General features: G+C 38.4%; 1 protein-coding gene across 1 annotated transcript in view; it reads left to right on the top strand.

Moving 5' to 3' along the window:
- Positions 1-22,865, top strand: part of CNTNAP4 (contactin associated protein family member 4) — a gene marked incomplete at its 5' end in the record, with an annotated part of 280,039 nt that overhangs the window by 225,581 nt on the left and 31,593 nt on the right. The window contains 6 exons of the mRNA XM_054177755.1: positions 9,455-9,625; positions 13,903-14,121; positions 17,729-17,968; positions 18,251-18,475; positions 19,554-19,687; positions 20,625-20,712. Coding sequence (XP_054033730.1) covers positions 9,455-9,625; positions 13,903-14,121; positions 17,729-17,968; positions 18,251-18,475; positions 19,554-19,687; positions 20,625-20,712 — 1,077 coding nt within the window. The remainder of the gene's footprint in view (positions 1-9,454; positions 9,626-13,902; positions 14,122-17,728; positions 17,969-18,250; positions 18,476-19,553; positions 19,688-20,624; positions 20,713-22,865) is intronic.

Below are 22,865 nucleotides of genomic sequence, written 5' to 3'. Positions count from 1 at the left end.
GCTGCTTCTGGGTTTTAGGTTTTTTGGGTGTTGTCTTTCTGCTGGGATGGAGGCAGGACAAGGAGGGATAGGGGAGTAGTTTCCTGGCTTTTTTTTTTTTTTTTTTTTTTGACTCTATTGCTTCTGCTTGCTACTGCTTTGCACCATGTTTTTTCCGCAAATTGGCTAAGGTTAATTATGCATTCGACAGGGCTTTGAGTTATTCGACAGGGTTTTGGGTTCTACAATCATGGCTTGGTTTACAAGGCATCAGAGCTGAAAACAACTTATGGGACACACTTGTCCCAGAGGGGGAAAAGGATCCTGGGGCAGGAATTGGCAGGACTCATTGACAGAGTTTAAAACTAGATTTGATGGGGGAAGGGGTTAATGGTCTCCTGCTGGCCTGTGACAAACAGAGGGGCAGCTCACCAGAGGCAGAGGGATGGAGAGCTAGTAAGGGCCCTCAATTTGCTGCCTTGAGGCAAGCCAAGAATGATGTACCAGGACATTCTATGGAAACCAAGGGGAATTGGCACAAGAGGATGACAGGGCCAGCCCAGCTGAAGTGCTTCTATGCAAATGCGCACAGCTTGGGCAAGAAACAGGATGAATTAAGGGCCACTGTGCTGCTGGGATGCCATGACATAGTGGCTATTACTGAAACTTGGTGGGATGATTCCCATGACTGGAATGTAGGGATAGATGGGTATAAGCTCTTTAGGAAGGATAGGCAGGGAAGTAGAGGAGGTGATGTGGCCCTCTGTGTCAATAACCAGCTGGAATCAGTGCAGCTCCACCTGGGGAGGGATGACGAGCTGGTTGAGAGTGTATGTGTTCAAATTAAAGGCAAGACAGGGGAAGGAGATATTACTGTGAGGGTCTCCGACAGGCCACCTGACCAGAAGAACCAAGCAGATGAAGCCCGCCACAGGCAAATAGAAGTAGCTTCCATGTCCCAAGCCCTGGTCCTCATGGGTGATTTCAACCACCCTGACATCTGCTGGAGGGACAACACAGCAAGGCACCAGCAATCCAGGATGTTCCTGGGCTGCATAGAAGACAACTTCCTCCTCCTAATGGTAGAGGAACCAACAAGAAAAGATGCTATGTTGGACCTTGTTCTCTCCAACAGGGAAGGGCTGGTAACCAATGTGAGCCTCAGAGACAGCCTTGGCTGCACTGACCATGAAGCAGTTGTATTTAATCTCCTCAGGGCAATCAGGAGGAAGTGTTCTAAGCTTATGACCCTAGACTTTAGGCATGCAGACTTTGATCGCTTCAAGGATCTGCTAGCCAAAGTGTCATGGGACAAAGCCCTGGAGGGAAGAGGGACCCAGGACAGCTGGTCAGTATTCAAGGACCACCTCCTCTGTGTCCAGGAGCTATGTATACCAACAAAGAGAAAAGCAGGAAAGAATCCTAGGGGGCCTGCCTGGATGAGCAAGGAGCTGCTGGACACACTATTACTTAAAAAGAAACTCTACAGGAAGTGGAGGGAAGAACAGGTAGAACAGGGTGTATACCTGGTTAGGAAAGCCAAAGCAGAGTTTGAAATTAATCTAGCCAGGGAGGTTAAAGGGAACACTAAGAACTTCTACAGGTATATTAATGGGAAGAAGACGACTAGGGAAGGTGTGGGCCCCCTCAGAAAGGAAGCTGGTGAAATGGTCACAAGTGATGAGGAAAAGGGTGAGGTGCTCAACAACTTCTTTACCTCAGTCTTCACTGCAAGGGCCTCTAGCCACACTCCTGATGTCATGGAAGATAATTCCAGGAACAGGGAGGAAGAACTGCCCATCGTAAGTGAAGATCAGGTTCGTGATCACCTGAAGAACCTGAAAGTGTTCAAGTCCGTGGGACCCGATGGGATACAGCCACGGGTACTGAGAGAACTGGCAGATGAGGTTGCTAAACCCCTCTCTATTATATTCCAAAAGTCATGGCAGTCTGGGGAAGTCCCCACAGACTGGAAAAGGGGAAACATTACTCCCATTTTCAGAAAGGGTAAGAAGGAGGAACCAGGGAACTACAGGCCAGTCAGTCTCAACTCTGTGCCCAGAAAGATCATGGAGCAGATCCTCCTGGAGGCACTACTGACTTAGAAGAATAGTGAAGAGGTGATTTGGAACAGTCAGCATGGCTTCACCAAGGGCAAATCCTGCTTGACAAACCTGGTTGCCTTCTATGAACAGCTGACAATGTTAATAGATGAGGGGCGAGCAACTGATGTCATTTATCTGGACCTGAGCAAAGCCTTCGACACTGTCCTGAACCAATTCCTGGTCTCCAAACTGGTGAAACATGGGTTTGATGGGTGGACCACTAGATGGATAAAGAACTGGCTTGATGGCCACACTCAAAGAGTGGCTGTCAATGGGTCCATGTCCCAGTGGAGGCCAGGGACAAGCGGAGTTCCTCAGGGATCAGTCCTGGGACCAGTCCTGTTCAACCTCTTTGTGGGTGACATGGACAGTGGCATTGAGTGCACTTCAGCAAATTTGCTGATGACACCAAGCTGTGTGGTGCAGCAGACACACTGGAGGGAAGGGATGCCATCCAGAGGGGCCTTGACAGGCTGGAGAGGTGGGCACAAGCCAACCTCAGGAGGTTCAACAAGACCAAGTGCAGGGTCCTGCATCTGGGTCGAGGCAATCCCAGGCACAAAAACAGGCTGGCCAGTGACTGTCTGGAAAGCAGCCCTGAGGAGAGGGACTTGGGGGTGCTGGTGGATGAGAAACTCAACATGAGACCTCAGTGTGCACTTGCAGCCCAGAAACCCAATCAGTCTGGAGAAGAGAAGGCTCTGAGGTGACCTAATGGTGGCCTTCCAGTATCTGAAGGGGGCCTCCAAGAAGGCTGGGGAGGGACTTCTCAGGATATCAGGTAGTGATAGGACTAGGAGGAATGGAATGAAGCTGGAGGTGGGGAGATTCACGCTGGACGTGAGGAGGAAGCTCTTCACCATGAGAGTGGTGAAGCCCTGGAATGGGTTGTCCAGGGAGGTGGTTGGGGTGCCATCCCTGGAGGTGTTTAAGACCAGGCTGGTCAAGGCTCTGGTCAGCCTGATCTAGTGTGGGGTGTCTCTGCCCGTGGCAGGGGGGTTGGAACTAAATGATCCTTGTGGTCCCTTCCAACCTGTCTGATACTATGATACTATTTTGTATTATGTTTATCAGATTTTGCACAGTAAACTCTATTCACTTCTTAAGTGTTTTTTTTTTTTTTGCTCTCACTCCCAAGGATTTGTGTGTTACTTTTCCCTCACTTCTGTGTTGGGAAAATAGACAGGTTAACATGCTCATTTGGTATGACCCATTTTGTTCTGATTCAAACCATTACATTCTTTTGGTGCCAAACGTGGGGCACAAAAGGTTGCTGTCTTAATTAAGACTGTCAGATTCTTGGCAAGAGACAAAGGGATTGAGATAATGAAAAGGGAGACAAAAAGAGACAGAGCCAGGGCTGGTTGCCCACCTCTTACATCTGGGTTTGGAAGGTGGACAAGGATGAAGAGTGAACAAAGCAAACAGAAGGCCTCAGCCATGCAAGGGAGAAAAATCTTTCCTCCTTTTTCCAGGACTGTGTTTCAGCTGTGAAGGAACTGTTCTGGCATGTCTGTCAATGCAAGAACATGTTCAACTCCCCACCTGTATGGGCCTGTGTTTCAGCCTTGAGGAGCAGTTGTTCCCCTGTCCAAAGGAGAAAATCTGGGAGGTACACACCATGGCATAACCTGTGCGTTTTTTTGCATGACTATGGGGAGGACATGAAGAAGTGCAATGGAAAACCTACTTCCATCCTGGCTGCATGAGCACATGAATTACAGGGGAATTCTTCCCCAAAAAAATGCTTCCCTTGTTTCCAGTGGAAAATCACTGAAGAAGAGCAGACAAGCTGATACTGCTTCTGATTCTTCTGAAATGACTCCCAAAGCATCTTCACAAGATGCACGTGATTCTAGTCAGAATTAAAGGGATCCTGTTTCCAACCAGAGTGAGGAGAGGAACAGCTGGTTTTATTGGACTATGTGGAACTGACGGTTTGGCAGGTTGAAGGGGTGGAACCCATTTGTATTTCTGGTGTGACAGAGAGATCTCTACTCCTGCATGTGGTGGGCTAGGCACTGGAATGCAAGCCACAGTTTGCTTACGCTTGGAGAGGTGGAATACATCACTGGACTCAATGATTGCCCCAACGGTGGAAATACAGACACATGATTTGGACTGGTCATGGACTGATGCAGAATGTACTGGAACAATGTGGAGCTCCTTTGCATCTGCAGTGAGCAGTCCTCTGTGGTGCTGCAAAGCAATCTCATTTTGAGCGATGAGCAAGAATGGACAGTAACTGCTGTATGATGCACATTGTTTAATGGAGATTGCTGCTACGCATGATTCAGATGGTATAGAATAAGGGATGAAGAATGTCATGGTTTGAGTTGAACCTGTTGCTGATATTCATAACATGCTGCAGTCACGCCAGCTTCAAAAAATGAAAGTACTGTCTAGAGAAAAGTATTATGGGTCTTGAAGCTCAGATTGCAATATGGGAGGCTTCATGTTGTGGTTGCTGTTTCTGGGTGCTGGGTTCCTTGAGTATTTGTCTTCCATTGGGATGGCAATGGGACAAGGTAGGAGAGGGAGTAGTTCTCTGGCTTGGTCCTTCAGCTTGCTTTCTTCTGCTTGGTTCTACTTTGCACCATGCTTTTTCTGCTAATAGGCTAAGGTTAATCATGCATTTTGTATTATGTTTATATGATTTTGCTCAGTAAACTCTGTTCTTATCACACTTCCCCCCACCCCAATCCCAAGTTTTGGTGAGTTACTTTTCTCTCACTTCTGTGTTGGGAAAATAGACAGGTTAAGCCACTGGTTTGGTCTGACCCATTTTAGTTTGCTTTAAACCATTACAACGTTTTCTGCATAATCAAGAATTTCAGTACATGTCTGTGGCTGAAATGTTACACTATAGGAAAGGGTGTAACAGTAAAGGATTTAATCAAAATTGTTGAGTGATATATTTTTTAGTGAAAGACTCTTAACCACAATCTTTTTGCCTAACTTAGGTGAAATTTGAGGTTATGTATTTCACCCAAATGGAGTTGCATAGAGTATGAACTTTCAAATTTTATTCTTCAAAGAGTGAGAGAAAATCAGAAAAAAAAAAGAACCGGTGATCAGGATTTGAAGCTAGGCCAGTAAGGTTTGTGCTTATGTATAAATAAACTTGTATATAAGTTAGTAGTAGGAGCAATTTTGAATTTCCTATAAGTAGCCAATTTTTAATTTAATTGCTTGAATATTTTTCCTAGAATAAATGCTCTTTTTCAAACAAGAATTGTTTCAGGGAATTTATATAATCCCTGGCTGTAATGGGTTAGGGCAGATCCCCTCCCCACCACAGGCAGAAATAACGACTCAGACAAACGGATTGCAAAAGTGATGAAAGTTTAAATAGAAAGCAGTGAATGTTACAGAAAACCCAAAGCGCAGTGACAAAGAGAGATCCCATCCCCACCTGAGGGTGCATCCAAAACCCCCAGGGCTCCTTCTTCCCCCTCCCTCTGCTGGGCTAGTCTCAGCTGGCCAGGCCTGAGACTGCCCATCCCCCTGTGGCCTTGGGCCCAATCAGGCCCATGGCTGGGAGATCTCTCCCCCAGTTACCAAGTCTCGGAGAGGGAAGAAAAGAGGAAGTGCCAGACCCCACTGCAAAATTTATAGTGGTGCAAGGGATTATGGTAGAAATACCTAATTTCCTGAGTCCACCCACTGGGATGGACTTCTGGACACAGGAAACACCCCTGTAGCAGAGGGCACCCAGCCCAAACTACGACACTGGCATACAGAGGTCAAACTAGATAATTATTGTTTCCCCCTTCTGGTCTTTTAATCTATGAATCATATAAGAAGTTGCCATGTAGTGCAAGTTGATGTAGTGATACAGATGTGGCAGTTAAACCCTGCAAATTTGCAGTGGCAAACAGTTGCCAGATGGCTAGACTTTGTAACATTGGGAGGACAGCTTCAGAAGAAGCAATTTGCACACTTTTCAATCATTTTGGTTTCCTCTCCATTGTTCTGGATGAAGAGAGATTTTTGCATGTAGCAGAATGGACAGAAATGCCAAGCAAATATGGAAAGAATTAAATGCAGTAAAACATATAATAGGTAGTGGTTATTTGCCTGCTTGGTTTTGTATAGGAATAAAGTGAAACAACTCCCTCCACACACACAGAACAGAACAAAACAAAACAGAACAAATACCAAACCCCCAAAAATACAACCAAATAAACAAAAAGTCATAAATTAACCATATCATTTGTGTTTGCATGGCCCTTGACTCCTACCCATAAGCTTTCAACACTTATCATCTTGCCCTGGATTAAGCTTAATGCATTCTAGTTGCTTACTTACATATAGTAAAGATGCAAGACACATTAAACATTATCTTCACAAAGACTACTGTTTCTCTGAGAACACATCCAGCACCTCCACAATAACAGTAATGTGTCTTAACATTGTCAATCTGTAACAGGTAGCATTTTACATATCATGTTGATTACAGATTACAGAGGGAAGGATAATAAAAAAAATATGTTTAGCAACATAAATACTGTTTAGCCTCATAAGATCTTTATTTTCTCTGTCTGACAGCTCAGTATGCCTCCTGGAGTTTCACACTGAAAGAATGAATGATGCAACACTTAAGAGATATCCAGAATTCATATGAATAACAGACAAGTTCCAGTTTTGATTAAAAACTTGAAGAGTGCTGTAATTTGCAGTTACACAATCGTTTTGATATTCACTTTTATTGTCTTTGTAACATCAAAAAATGGCTTATTTATCTGTCTTTTTCACTTTGCTGTTTCAATTTGGTAAGAATAGTTGATGTGTGCCAAACACTAAACTAGTTTTTGCAACATGAATCTGCATCTCTTTTATTTAAAACAGATTCTTTTATTTTTTTTAATACTCGTAAGAGGACTGCAGTTTTACTACTCAGCTAAAGTGCTAAATAATATTGATTTTCTAAATACATGGTGTTTAGCAGTTCCAGAAAAGTAAATGTGAGACTTGAGCCAGACACTGTAAAGGAAGAAATTGTTTTCCCACCTCGTAAGACACTTTGCAATATATTTTTGGTTATCTGTATTTAACTAGCTTAAGCTTAACATTCATAAATCATACAATTTCACAGCAAAGAAAAAGTACAACTAGATAAGAGAGGGCAAGAAATTAAGAGAGGAAGAATAACATCCTATCCCTGGTCTCCCCTTAGGACTCCATCCTGATTTACAAATAACATCAAAATGCTTCATTATGCTACTGAACTATACAGCAATTATTGTCACTCTTCAAGTTGCTGGCAATGTTTTACCAGTTTTGTATAAATAACTAGTATTAAATTTCCTATTTTGTTTCAATTACTTATAACAGCCAGGCCATTGTTTTTTTAAATAGCAGTATACCTGAGTTACAACTGTGGTGAAGTTTGCTCTGTGGGACCTGTGAACAGAAACATTTGAGAAATACAGACTTAAAATTATCACAATATACAAGGCTGCTGTCTTCTGCAGATAGCATTTTGCACATGATGTAACTTTGAGGAGTCCGTCAGGCAGATTTTTTCTCCCAGCCTCAGCCATCTGTTCACGGTTCTGCCCTACCATGTGAATGTTATCCTGATGGCTGCTCAAATGTTGAGATGGTTGACAGTATTCCCAAGTGGGGAGTGTTGCAGAAAGCAATTGCCAGAATATATATGGGCTCCTCAGTTTAGGAAGGATGTTGACTTGCTGGAACGAGTCCAGAGAAGAGCAACAAAGTTGGTGAGGGGTTTGGAACATAAGCCCTATGAGGAGAGGCTGAGGGAGCTGGGGTTGCTTAGCCTGGAGAAGAGGAGACTCAGGGGTGACCTTATTACTCTCTACAACTACCTGAAGGGAGGTTGTGGACAGATGGATGTTGGTCTCTTCTCCCAGGCAGCCAGTACCAGAACAAGAGGACACAGTCTCAGGCTGCGCCAGGGGAGGTTCAGGCTGGATGTTAGAAAAAAGTTCTATACAGAAAGAGTGATTGCCCATTGAAACGGGCTGCCTGGGGAGGTGGTGGAGTCACCATCACTGGAGGTTTTCAGGAGAAGACTTGATGGGGTGCTTGGTGCCGTGGGTTAGTTGTTTGGGCAGTGTTGGATTGGTTGATGGGTTGGACGCGATGATCTTGAAGGTCTCTTCCAACCTGGTTTATTCTATGTATTCTATCTATATGAATGTTCTTCCATGCTGTTTTTCTAGGTGCAAGTTTTGAATCCTGATTAAAACCCTGCTAAACAGTCAAAAGGAGTGGTGAATTATTTTACTTCACTGGTTTGTGAACAAGGCCTCTGTATACACTGTATCCTCAAGTTGGATTTTCCAGAAAAGAAATTTTAAAATCTTCCCTCATCTCCAGAAAACTCAATAAATCAAAACAGAGAGTGCCTGGACCAAAAATCATAGTTTTGTATAGCATTTAGGTCCTGATCACATCACTATCAAGAAGACATGAAATGTCTTTGTTTGGTTAGCTAGGAGGGTATTGAATGCCTCATTTGATTTGGAAAATAATGTAACTTAATGCATCTAACATGTACATATAACAAATACATCTGTAAGAATTCAGCAGTAATAACAAGGTACTTCTACTAGAACACCATAAATGCAGATTATATTCTTATTAGAAGAGGTTATTATTAGAGATTTTACATAAGCTTTTTAATAATCAGGAACAGAATTTAAGAAATTATGACTAAATGCCAGCTTAAAGAAAAATTAAATCAACAAACTATCCATGTTCAATATTTTAACTTTTTTTTTAATTGTTATATTAAAACTGGATCAATGTTGGATTTATCATGTAACTAAGAATGTATGTGAATTCCTAAACCGAGATAACTTCTTTTTTATTTTAACTTTCAGGTTTTAATTTCTTTCACAGTAATTACTAAGAACATATCTCTTTTGTAATATCTGGTAAAACTTCAGTGGAATACAGTAAAAAACAAGGCTGTTTTCTTTGCTTTGTGAGAAACATGCATAACAACTGTCAGAGTCATAGTTTATACTAGCTAATATAGGTGTAGTACTTTACACAAAACTGATATGTTGTTAACTTCATAAAAAGATACCTCGGGCCTTCATTAGACTGTCTAATTTTGATACCAGGCATTTTATTTCCTATTAATTGCTTTTTGGTTGTCTGAATGGAGCACATTAATTGCTTTTGTAGAATCATTGTTTTGTCTCTCCATGAACCCCCACTTTTTATTTTATAGACTAAACAGGAAGGGTTTGCACAAGTTTTTGCACAAGACTCTGAACTTACCGAATCTATACTAGACCTGGGCCCTTTGTTTAACTGGTTGCAAAACTTATACTGGTAGTACTAGTTAACACTTTATGTATATTTTAATCTTTCATTTTGATGACCAGGAACATTTTGGAATTCAGCATCCTTCAACACAGAGACATCCTACCTTCATTTCCCTACCTTCCATGGAGAACTAAGTGCTGATATCTCATTTTTCTTTAAAACTACTGCTTCTTCAGGAGTGTTTTTAGAAAACCTGGGAATTCAAGACTTTATAAGGATAGAGTTATACTGTAAGTAACTAATTGTTGTTGCAACTATTTTTGTTGTTGTTGTTTTTATTTTTACAACTTTCAGATTGACTAAATGAGAGTTAATTTAAAGGAGAATATTTTTGAAATGTCCTTTAGCTTTATTATTATTAATGTTGTTATTGTTACCTTTATTATTCCCACCTAAATCTCGGCACTAAGACTGTAAAAATATACATTAAAAGCTAATTTCTGCTCCAGAGAATTCTTAATCTACGAGTGCAGTATTCAGCCCCTGTCTGCTCAAACTGCTTCTCCTTTTCTTGCTTGCTTCACCCCTGCCATCAAATTCTCTGTCCAAATTTTTAGGCAAGGCATTACATGTGGGAATGGATTTAAATGCGAGAAGAATAGATTTAGAGTAGATATTACTAAGAAATTCTCTACAGTAACAGTGGTGAGACACTGGAACAGAATACCCAGGGAGATAATAGGTGCCTTCTCCCTGGAGGTGTTCAAGGCCAGGTTGGATGAGGCTTTGAGCAGCCTGGTCTAGTGGAGGGTGTCCCTACCCATGGCGAGAATGTTAGAACTAGATAATTTTTAAAGTCCCTTCCAATCCAAACTATTCTATAATTCTATGATTTTTACCTTGGTATTATGAAGTTGATTTTTTTTCCCCTGGCTTTGTGGGTTTGGTTGGTTGGTTTAGGTTTATTTTTTGTGTGTGTTTGTTTATTTGTTTTGGTTTGTTTTTTCTTATTAGGTTTTTGTTTCATTTTATTTTTTTCCTTCCCAAAAAACCACTGTGATATTGCATTCACATATTTTCCAATGAAGAGTACAAATAAAAGCACATACAAAAATATATTTCACATAATGTAAAATATTACCATTGAAAAGTATATGAATTTCTATTAATAAGTAAAATATTCTTCTTCTTTTTTTTGTCAATATTGTTATCTGAGGCTACTGAGATAAATAGGAAACTACTTCCTGTGTTGTTATCTAATCATTTTAATTATAGAATACTTTGTAATGTTTAATAAATTTGGTTTATTCTCTCAAAATGTAGTGCAGTCTATTGTGACAGTGTGTTTGTCATGTTTATCAAGAATATGAACCATCTTCTGTTAAAGTTCTGTTAAAGTATACATACTATACTGTTATAACCTCATTGTCATAGTGTCATACAATTCAGAAAATGTATTCTGTCAGAACTTTAGTAGAGAATCTCTGATATTATTGTGTGATAAATGATTTGCTATATTCAAAATAGATAAATAATGAAAACATTAAAGGAATGCCTCTGAGAACCAAATTTATTCAGATGGCTGGCAGAAGACTTTATCTGCTTTTTTGGAATAATACTATGCAGATAAACTCACATCACTTGTCCCATTCATTCATAAACATCTAAAATACTGCATACTTATGGGTTTTTTATATGACTTATGACAACTGAAGTAGAAAGAAAGTGAAAGGCTTGTACAATGTGTATATTTGGATCATCCAGATTTTCTTAACATATACTCTGTTATAATAGGTGTGAATGTAAATCACCAATGCACATTTGATGTTCAATTAATTTTTCCACATATTACTCTTCGATCTGTGTAATAGTAAATAATAATCAAATTGCCAGATGTAAGTTTTTAAGATGAAGCTATGTTATAAATGATATAAAACTCAATATTAACATTTGCCATTCCATATTTGCAAACACAATGATTTTTCTTAACATTTTATTGATATCTAATTCTTTTATTTAGTACATAATGATCTTTAGACTTTCAGATTCAGCACTGACAAAGCAAAATTTTCACATCAAGAATCATTATAAGACATGTGAAATTTAGTCCAGTTTATTTAATTTTATGAAGTCATAAACACTGTGGAACACCAGTGTATAACGTTCTAGAAGGATATTGCAAAAATGTAAGCGTATATCCTAGTTGTGTTTTAAAAAACAGAGGAAGTGAATTGTCTTTAAAAAAGATACTTGATCTCTCTGGATTTCTTTGCAGAAATATATATATTTAAATGCAAACAAACAAACACATAGTCTTCACATTTCTTTCTGAGTTCCTGTACTCTTAAAAGCAACAAGGCTGAAACAGGTCTGAATAGCACAGTCTGTTAAATACTTACATGACCACAAGTTCTGTCTTCTAACTGAAAGTCTTAGCAACTATTTTTTATTGAATCTCACTCAAGGATTATTTCCTATTTAAAAGCAATGAGTTAATCAGAAATTTAAAGCAGATTTGGAACACTGTGGTGTATTAATTTGGAGAGTCATATGCAGTTGCTTTGGAAATTGCTCTGAGAGCCCGATACACAGCTGTTTTTGGCTTTCTTCTTAATGTATACGTAACTTGACCCTGATGGGTGGAATTCAGTTGTTTCCTTCAAGGAATGTGCTCAGGTATTGCATTCAGGTATAGCGATACCTGATAATCACTTCCTGCTTCTGCATGTGATAATCTCAATAGTCTGAATGGTCCTCAATGACCCTGCATTCTGTGCTGTGTTTCTGTATGTTAGCCACAGTTAGCCACTGCACGTCTCTGTCAGCCTATAGCTGTGCACTGTCTATGTTTGAATGTATTAGGGCCAGAAGAGCCCCCACAATGTTTGAAAATTTTTGAGTCACCCCAAGGTAGGTAGGGCCTACAAAACATTTTTGTACCACAAGAAAACTCTTGGATGTTCCCTTCTCTGCTTCCCAGAAAATGACAGAAGTGCTTTTTGCTTCAGTCTTTTCTAGCAAAGGTAAACATTTTAGAACTAAGTCAGCATCTCTCTATGTCCTGTGGCATATCTGCCACAGATTGTTTGACCACTGTGCTTATAAATGCCAAATACCTTTCAAATTTGCAATGCAGTTGGTTTTAGGAGAATGATTTAAAATACTACAAAATATTAACTGACTATAGTTTTCACTTTAGTTAGGCACCTTAACAAATTTCTGTATGATCACCCTTGCTATCTAGGTCTTCATCTTTGGAACTTCTGGGACTGTTTCAATTTTTTAAAGATAACATTACTTTTTTAGGGGTGGTATTTTAATTCATTATTTCAGTGGTTGTTTCCAAAACTTTACTATTTTATTCTTGCCTTTAAGATCTAAACAATGACATTATTTTCAGATCATTATTTAGATTGCATGATTGTGTTACACTGTCTAGCAGGCAATGCAGAATTTGTGTTTTCAACCACTGCATGGACAGGATCTGAAGGATTAAAAGGTCTCCCTATAGAAGATAATCAGCACATATTCTTTATCCAACAACATGAAGTTTCTGTTGCATTTGTTCTCCTATGGTGTGGCTGAGGTCTTAACAAGTGAAACAAATTTATTCTAAAATTAATTTTACTGAGGAACTGGATTTAGGCATCAGTGATTTCTTGTTATTGTATAAAACACTGTTGATATTTAAGCAGAAGAGATAATTTATTGCAAAAGTCCATCCTTTTAAAAATTGGCTGCACATTATGCCTTTATTTTATCTGGAAAATTAAATCTTTATATTTGTCATTTTACTTTTCTCTCTCTGGTTCAGAATATTTTTTTGTGTTCTTGTTATAAAAATCAGGTTCAAGGTTTTAATGATTTCAAGCATGTGGCATTACTCAACCTAAAGGGTGGCCAAAGCGAATCTATATGTTATTAAATGTCTAATATATATATATATTTAAAATTGAAAATAAAATAAAAATAACAAATTGAAATTGGTTTTATGAATTCAGTAAATTAATCTTTGAAAATGTATTTGAAACATATTTATTTCCCTTTTCTGTGCCTAATTGTTGTGCTTTTGCTTCAGAGTCCAGTGACATAAATGGAAACGTTTTCCTTGGCTTCATGAAATCTTCTCAAACATCTAGTCCTTCAATCACAGAATATTTGTAATGTGCAGATCTTCAGTTTCTGGCATATTCATGGTCTGAAAAGACTGAGTTATGATTTTCGGTGTGAACTATAAACCCATGTAATAAAGTTGCTTAGTAAATGTCTCAATTTAATTAACTGTATACATAGTCTTATAAACTGCATCAAAATTGGTAGAAATTCTGTGGAATTACTATACTTTCTATGTGTCTACAAAATGTTTGATTTCCATGTTGTTGACAAATCATTGTTTTCACTGTGAAGAACAAATTTTGGGGATAGGCCTTCTAAAGTAAATTTTTCCCCTAGAACAATCAGTCTTATCCCATGAAATAGTAGATTAAACCTTAAAGTAATTTGTTTGGCCACTTAAGGATTTTATGACCTATAATTTAAGTGTCCTGTATTTCTGTCTTCTGTCTAGCTCCATCTGAAGTGATTTTTTCATTTGATGTTGGAAATGGACCTAGTGAAGTTAGAGTTCAATCACCCGGTTCTTTAAATGATGACCAGTGGCATTTTGTGAAGGCTGAACGAAATATCAAAGCGGCATCCTTGCAAGTAGATCAGCTTCCTCAAAGGTCTCATGGTGCTCCACTTGAAGGCCACACACGCTTGCAGCTCAATAGTCAACTTTTTGTAGGTAGGCATTGATTTAATAGAATCTTTCATAGCTATCTTCATGAAAAGATGAAAAGGAGAATAAAATAAAAGGAAGTGAAAGAAAGCAACAGGGTCTTCTGAAAACTGTTTGTCTGAAGATATGTGATCCTTTGTGAAAAATCCACTGAGATGTAGCTCAGTGGATTACAGATTTTATGCCTTGGCCTATACTCACTGCTGAGCAGGATTTCAACAAAAGTTTTCTTCTTTTGATGTTTGTTCAAAGAACAACTAAAAGATCTCAATTTGCACCATTTTTTTTTAACGGGAAGAGAAGTTACTAAATCTGTACATTTAAGGATATTTTGAGGGTTTTCTTCATCCAAAGGTCCTCAGTTTGTCCAGAAAAGCTGTGAATGTCTCATTACATGAAGCCATTAAGGCCATATTGGATCACAGAATCACAGAATCAGCAAGGTTGGAAAAGGTCCAACCTATCACCCAACAACTCATGACTAACTACACTATGCATTCAAGTGCCATGTCCAATCCTTCTTTTGAACACCTCCAGGGACGGTGACTCTACCATCTCCCTGGGCAGCCCATTCCAGTGGCCAATCACTCTTTCTGTGAAGAAATTTCTCCTCACCTTGAGCCTAAACTTCCCCTCGTGCAGCTTGAGACTGTATCCTCTTGTTCTGGTGCTAGGTGCCTGGGAGAAGAGACTACAACCTCCTTTCAGGTAGCTGTAGAGAACAATGTCTCCCGTGAGCATCCTCTTCTCCAGGCTAAACAATTCCATCTCCCTCAGCTTCATAGGGCTTGTGCTCCAAACCCCTCACCAACTTTGTTGCCCTTATCTGGGTACGTTCTAGCGTCTTGATATCTTTCTTAAATTGAGGGTCCCAAAACTGGACAGAGTACTCAAGGTGTGGCCTAACCAGTGCTGAGTACAGGGGCATAATGACTTCCCTGCTCCTGCTGGCCACACTATTCCTGATTCAGGCCAGGATGCCATTGGCCTTCTTGGCCACCTGGGCACACTGTTGGCTCATGTTCAGGCAGCTGTCAACCAGTACCCCCAGGTCACTTTCTGCCTGGCCGCTCTCCAGCCACTCTGACCCCAGCCTGTAGCACTGCATGGGGTTGTTGTGGCCAAAGTGCGGCACCCGGTACTTAGACTTTTTAAATGCATCATGTTGGACTCTGCCCATCTGTCCAGCCTGTCAAGGTCCCTCTGCAGAATCCTCCTACCCTCTAACAGATCAATACCTGCTCCCAACTCAATGTCATCTGGAAACTTGCTAATGGTTGACTCAATCTCCTCATCTAGATCATCAATAAAGTTATTGCATAGGATTGGGCCCAGTACTGATCCCTGGGGGACACCACTAGTGACTGGCCTCCAGCTGGATGTGTGTGGTAGGATGGGAGAGGGCCTAGCTCTCCCTCCCCCACAGAGTAAGAAACCACAGCTAAACTCAGAGAAGCAGACTATATTTACAAGCATATATAGAAAGCAAGCTATATATAACGCAATATATATACAGAAATACAGCAAAGGAAAATAACACAACAAAAATCCCTCCTCCTCGAGAGGAGGGTTCCCCCTTCCCTGTACCCCCCTCTCTCCCCCTCCCTCCCTTTTTTCCCAAAAAGGGGTTGGAGAGAGAAAGAAAGGCAGTTAGTAAGGAAAGGAGATGTTATTAAGCTTCGAAAGCACATGCAGAACTAGTTTGCTTATCTCAAGGTCAGCTCCGCTTAGTTTGCTGAGAAGCAGGCAGGGAGAGAAGTCGTTCAGGCTGGCACAGAGGACAGGCTGAAACCCAAACTGAGAAAAAATTCCAATTGCCCTACAATTTAAAGTTGCATTTTGCCCATCCACCAATGAAATTCGTTTAGAATATCATGTTTTCATTTTGATACAAAAACCATTCAGCCAGTGTCCCAGTACTGTCCCTTTTCTTAAAGGCACAGCCTCAAACAGTCACAATGTGGCACCATTCACCACCACTCTCTGTGCTTGGCCCTCCAGCCACTTCCTAACCCAGCAAGGAGTGCTCCCATCCAAGCCATGGGCTGACATCTTGGCCAGGAGTTTGCTATGGGGAACGGTGTCAAAGGCCTTGCTGAGGTCCAGGTAGACTACATCCACAGGCCTCCCCATATCCACCAGGCGGGTCACCTGATCATAGAAGGAGATCAGATTGGTGAGGATGGCAATTTCAGAAACCTGATCTAATGATAGAGGAGTCACATAGTAGAAAATGAATGTGTGTTAGATTTGCTCTGTTGAGTAGGAGTTAAGAAGAAAAGTATTTTGATACTATAGCTATAGAAACTTAATCCTTATTGAAAAAAATAAATGGAGAGGGAGCAGAATTGATAAAAATAGTATTTGTTTAATTTTATTTAGACAAACCAGTGTTTTTTGAAGTGTGAAATGACAAATTATAGTGATTCTTTTGAATAATTTGTTTCATGCATTTCCTGAATATAATTTGTGAAGGTTAGGTACAACTGCAGCAAGGTTATTTTGTGTAATGTGTCTCTGCAACTGCAATATTGTCATGTGGGTAAACCTTGTATCTGGTTTATTTCCTTTTTTAGTTAAACCTCTCCTTTGGATAATGCAACTAACTCCCAACTATCTGTAAGATGTTTTAATCTATTCAATTTAATGTATTTTTTTCTTAGTGGAAGGAGTAATGAGACTTATTCTTTGACTACTTCTGCTGCCAGTCTGCTGACACAGAGTCAATCTTCCCTGTTCAAACCAGTGAAAAGATGTAGAGAAAAATTAAATATAAACAGCCCTAAAAATATTACCAGAGGCACTTTTTAGTTAAGTGTTATCTCATATAAATAGCACCTGCCATAGTCACCAATTAGTCAGTTACTAACATATCAGGATTGTGACATCTTCAGGCTAAAACACTCTTTCTTTACTTCCCAGATGCATATATTTGAGTTTTCCAATGAAAGCAAGAGGCAAAAGGCAAAAAAAGAACCCCAAACCCAAACAAAAAACCCAACCAAGAAAAAATTAAACCTGCCTTCAAAATGTTTATTTTCGCAGAGATAACAAAAAACATTCATATTATTAGGTGGTTTTATGCCATCAAATCTGTAAATATTAACATTTATATAAAGTTTTTTAATGTAATACCAAGAATTTTGCAAATTTTGAAAGAGACAAGAATGAAAATGGATGATCAGAAGAAGTCATTTAACTGAAAGTAAATTGGAGATGCATTATAATTATAGATGCTTATACATTTTAAATAAGAATAAATGACAGAAAATACTAGAGTAAGCTGTGCAACAAAAGACAGCTCCTATTCTCTCCCTGGTAAAAGAAAAACACCCGATTTCCTATTGTTGCTCCTTGATGAAATAATGGAAATACGCATCATTGCTTGGTATCTTGCTGTGCAAAATTTTTGTTTGCCATTAAAATCTTCAAGGCTTTACTGTAAGTGCTTGACAAAAAAGGAATTAATTATGCTTTTGCAGCTATTTATATAAATTTTCACATGCAGGGGCTTCAAATTCATAACAGAGGGCTCAGGGGAAATAAAACATAAATAAATGTTTACACTTTTTTTCTTTCTTTTAATTTTATAACTCATACAAATTTATTTTAGGTGGGACAGCATCCAGACAAAAAGGATTTTTGGGATGCATTCGTTCATTGCAGTTGAATGGAATAGCTCTTGATCTAGAAGAGAGAGCAAAGATAACGCCAGGAGTTGGACCAGGCTGTCCTGGACATTGTAGCAGCTATGGTAACTTGTGTCACAATGGTGGAAAATGTAGAGAGAAATACAGTGGGTTCTCCTGTGACTGCACTTCCTCTGCTTATGCTGGGCCATTCTGTAAAAAAGGCAAGAATGTCTTTCAGCTTTATCAGTTATTGAAAACAGAACTATACAGTCCAGAAAATAATTTTTACAGCCCTTTAAAGATCTATTTGAATTCTTGCAAAAGATTTATGTAATTTTCCCTTTATTTTCTCTCACATTTCTTTTTCTACTTAATCACAATACTTAAAAATACATTTTATTTTGTTTTTCTTTGGCATAAAGAAAAAAAAGAAAAAAGAGAAACAAGAAATGGTTTTAGTCTTTTTGCTTTATATTTTAAAATTGAATTATTTTGTCTTTCAGAGATCTCTGCCTATTTTGTGACTGGTACTTCTGTGACATACAATTTTCAAGAATACTACACCTTACCTAAAAATTCTAGTTCTCATGCTTCATCTTTCTATGCTGACATGACACTAAACAGAGAGTCAATTACATTTGGGTTCCGAACAATACGGACACCAAGCTTACTGCTTTACATCAGCTCCTTCTACAAGGAATACCTGTCAGTCATTCTCACTAGAAATGGTGAGTGTTCAGATAGGCCACCTGGAAACACTAATGACCATCACAGATGCCATCTCAGTTTCACTCTGATTTCCAGACATGAATCACAAACTGGGTATTATACTGTTGTTTCTTTAAAGGTATATTTATTTATTTCAGCTGCATCAACCAATGTTTTCCACACAAAAAACATTTCTGCTATTGTTATTCTAACTTTTACTCCTTTTCTCCTGTCATATTGGCAAAAATACTTATTCCTGGAAATCCTTGGGAAATGTAGTAAAATAATGCAATTTTTTTTTTATTTTTAATGTTTTAAAATTAAACTCAAAATTTATCTGATTTGTCTGCTATTCATATAGCTTATTAATTGTCATGATAAATTATGAAATAAACTACCTTTTGAAAGTGCATTTGGCATTTTCCAAATAAGTCACAGGTCATTTCATTCAACTAATTTCACAAATCAAATATCTATCCACCCAAATACACATGTATATCTCTTGAATATACACATAACTGATATTTCCATCTTTATTTTTCATTATTTCTTCAGTGTCTTGATAATTTTTTTTTTTCAATTAAAAAAAAAATGACACAGACTGACTTGAATCTTTGGGCTTATCAAAGACAAATACAGTGATTCTGTGTTCAAATATGGTCCTGTGGTTGCCTGACTACAGATTTGAATGTGGTATAACTGTAGTGTGCACCCCCGCCCTTTCCATCATATGACTTTTACATAGTAAGTCACACTGATAATGAGCTACTAGACTGATTTTTTCTTAGACGAATTATAACAGTACTTAGTACAGTTTCTGAACAAATTTTGAGTCAGCATACAGATTTTTAACAGTTTATGGTTATCTTTGCCACTACCTCATAGACATCAATCCGGCATTGATATTACTTTTCCTTTTTCCTCCTTTCATTTCTCATTTATGTCAATTTCTGGTAGTTAATCCCTTAAATAAATAAAACATTTGTTTAGCTCAATAATGATCTTCAAATTCCTGTGAAACAAGAAGTGTTGTATATGATCTACAATGCCTGCTGTGTATATAGGGTACTAGAACTTTTGCTCTATTTATCTCTGCAGGAAGTTTACAGATCAGATATAAGCTAGATAGCCATCAAGATCCTGATGTCTTCAATATCAATATCAAAAGCATGGCTGATGGACATCTGCAACAGGTGAAGATTAACAGAGAGGAGGAAACACTCTTTGTGGAGGTAATTTAGTTGGGCAAAAAAACCTGCAAAAATGCATCCAAAATAAAATTAAGTAAATAGTTACAACAATTGCCACCAAATGAAATATGATTTAATATTTCAAATAAATAAAGGAAAGGTAGGCAGACTCTTGAAGCACAGTAGAAGTCTACAATAGACTATCTTGTTTATTTCAAAAAGTCAATAATTCCTCATCACTTTATGTCAAAATAAAATTAATTTTATGATAATTCCATTTTCACAGTTGGTGAAATGTTTATTATTGCTACCAGTTTTTTTCAGCCTTGCATATTTTAAATATTGGTTTTGTTTCAAATTCTCTATTGAACTACAATAAAAATATATTACCATCTAGATAATGTAAGAAAAATTTTCTAATTTGTTATTGGTCCCCTCTACATCAAGGAATGTGACTGTTTAAAAGAGATTTCTTTTCTGTGGAAATTTGAAATTTAAGAATTTCTATTTCCTAACAGTGTATAGTATTTTTTTTTTAAAGGGATGTTAAAAGTTAATATTTTGATACTAGAATTTGCTTGATTATTGGTAGAATGCTTGAAGGCAAGTAGTTCTAGAGGAATCCTGGGTATCAGAGCACTTGCAGTGTAATATTTGATCTCAAAGAACTAAATGTTTTAATAAAGAAGGACTTTTCAATGTTTACCATATCTATTCATCATATAGATGAGAAAGAAGGAATCAGCCAAATCAATTAGATAAATAAAAGCTTATGTGGTACACTTGAGAAGTATCACAGCTATAGTCAGTGATCTGAGAAGGCTGATTTTCTAAATTCAGATTAGCTTTTATGAAATAAATATCAAATTATCTTCTCTTTTCCTTTTCTTTTTAACCTTGATTTTATCTGTGTTTTTGCAAGATTTGACTAATATTTCACCTATTATTATACTCTGGTTTTCATCAAACCATTCTGCAGGTTAATCAGAATGAAAAAATGAAGTTCACTCTGTCTTCAGGTACAGAATTCAATGCAATCAAGGCTCTCACACTTGGTAAGATTTTAGGTAAGTGAAAGTATATCATAGGTTTTCTAAATAAAAATTTCTAAATTAAAATTTTCTAGATCAAAATGTCAATAAAGCACATAAAAATTAGCCCTAATCTCATTGAAAGACATTTGTTGTTTTTAATTAGACACTGAGTCATAATCAAGGTACAAACTTCTGTCCTGTTGAAATACAAATATAATCTTAAGTAATTCTTGAAAAAAAAACAATTTTAGACTTTTTTCTCTTAATTTGCAATAGATCATTATGAAACACCACATTATTTTTTTTTACTGTCACAAAGAAAAGAAATCACTGTGAAATCATAAACAAGGAATACTATAAATTGTGTACCATAACTAGAAAAACCTTTCTGTGTTTGGATTTTTATACAGTTAGGGATAAGGTAATGTATGCTAAACCTTTGAGTTACTTTTTTAAAAACAAATTAGGTTATGACAAAATACTTGATTTGCAGAAGTTGTCTCTCCCTTTGTAATAATGCTCAAAATGGAATTTACTTATCTGTAATTATCTTTTTGTTGATTTTCTTAAATACCTGAATTAAAATTCTAAATATATCATTACTATTTTCATATTCATCACCTATGAAATACTTAATGATAGAGGAAGGTATAGTGCTGGCGGAAAGTTAAAGAACATTTCTCTTTCCTCTGAAGTAATTTGAAGAAATTTGTGCATTTTTCCTCTAATAGCATTATTTGTCACAACAGTATGAACACAGAGATAATATAGTTCGTGATATAGTCTTTTCAGCATCTTGTAGTTAAGCTTACTATTTTCACTGTTCTACAAATGTTTTATGGCCAAGTGTAGAATAAGTATGTTTACTAAAATATTGATTATTGAAAAGATTTTGCCAAATTTTATGGATATTAAATGTTTATGATGTCATGGCATGCAGGTTACAACCATTATTTAATAAAACAAATTTTAAGAGTAATTATGAACCATGTTCCAAAAGAAGATCCAGGCAATGAACTACCTCCTTCTCTAACTGTAGTGGTTGAAAGTTTACCCAGTAAATTATCCACAAAAAAAGTGAAGGTTTCCCAGTCTTTAAATATTGTTGAAAGTAATCTACAATGCTAACAAAAGCTTTTTGTAAAAATAAATTCAGAAAGCTGTGATATGTGAAATAAAAGAAATTGGATTTTCATCTCAGCTTAGTGTAGACAATATATTACTTTATCTTGCTGTCCTAAGCTTATATTTACACATTTTATAAAATCTCTATCCTAAACCAGATTATCAAAGAAGGGTTTTCTACACATTCTCCTCTCATGGTCAGGCAGCTCTGGTGGTGTCCATCAGAATATAGAATATAGAATAAACCGGGTTGGAAGAGACCTTCAAGATCATCACGTCCAACCCATCAACCAATCCAACCCACCTAAACAACTAACCCATGGCACCAAGCACCCCATCAAGTCTCTTGCTGAAAACCACCAATGACGGCGACTCCACCACCTCCACAGGCAGCCCATTCCAATGGGCAATCACTGTCTCTGCATAGAACTTCTTCCTCACATCCAACCTAAACCTCCTCTGGTGCAGCCTGAGACTGTGTCCTCTTGTTCTGGTACTGGCTGCTTGGAAGAAGAGACCATCATCTGTCTGTCTACAACCGCCCTTCAGGTAGTTGTAGAGAGTGATAAGGTCACCCCTGAGTCTCCTTCTCTCCAGGCTAAGCAACCCTGGCTCCCTCAGTCTCTCCTCATAGGGAATGTGTTCCAAACCCCTCACCAACTTTGTTGCCCTTCTCTGGACTCGTTCCAGCAAGTCAACATCCTTCCTAAACGAAGGGGCCCAGAACTGGACACAGGACTCAACATCTGGCCTCACCAGTGCAGTGTACAGAGGCAGAATGACCGCCCTGCTCCTGCTGGCCACACTGTTCTTGATGCAGGACAGGATGCCATTGGCCCTGTTGGCTGCCTGGGCACATTGCAGGCTCATGTTCAGCCTATCATTGACCAGTACCACCAGGTCCCTCTCCACCTGGCTGCTCTCCAGCCACTCTGACCCCAGCCTGTAGCACTGCATGGGGCTGCTGTGGCCTATGTGCAGAACCCGGCACTTGGATGTGTTAAATCTCATGCCGTTGGATTCTACCCATCTGTCCAGCCTGTCGAGGTCCCTCTGCAGAG

Source organism: Dryobates pubescens, chromosome Z (assembly GCF_014839835.1).
Source record: "Dryobates pubescens isolate bDryPub1 chromosome Z, bDryPub1.pri, whole genome shotgun sequence".
Classification (NCBI taxonomy): Eukaryota; Metazoa; Chordata; class Aves; order Piciformes; family Picidae; genus Dryobates; species Dryobates pubescens.
Note: the sequence above shows the minus strand (reverse complement) of the source record. Positions and strands in the feature narration are given on the sequence as shown.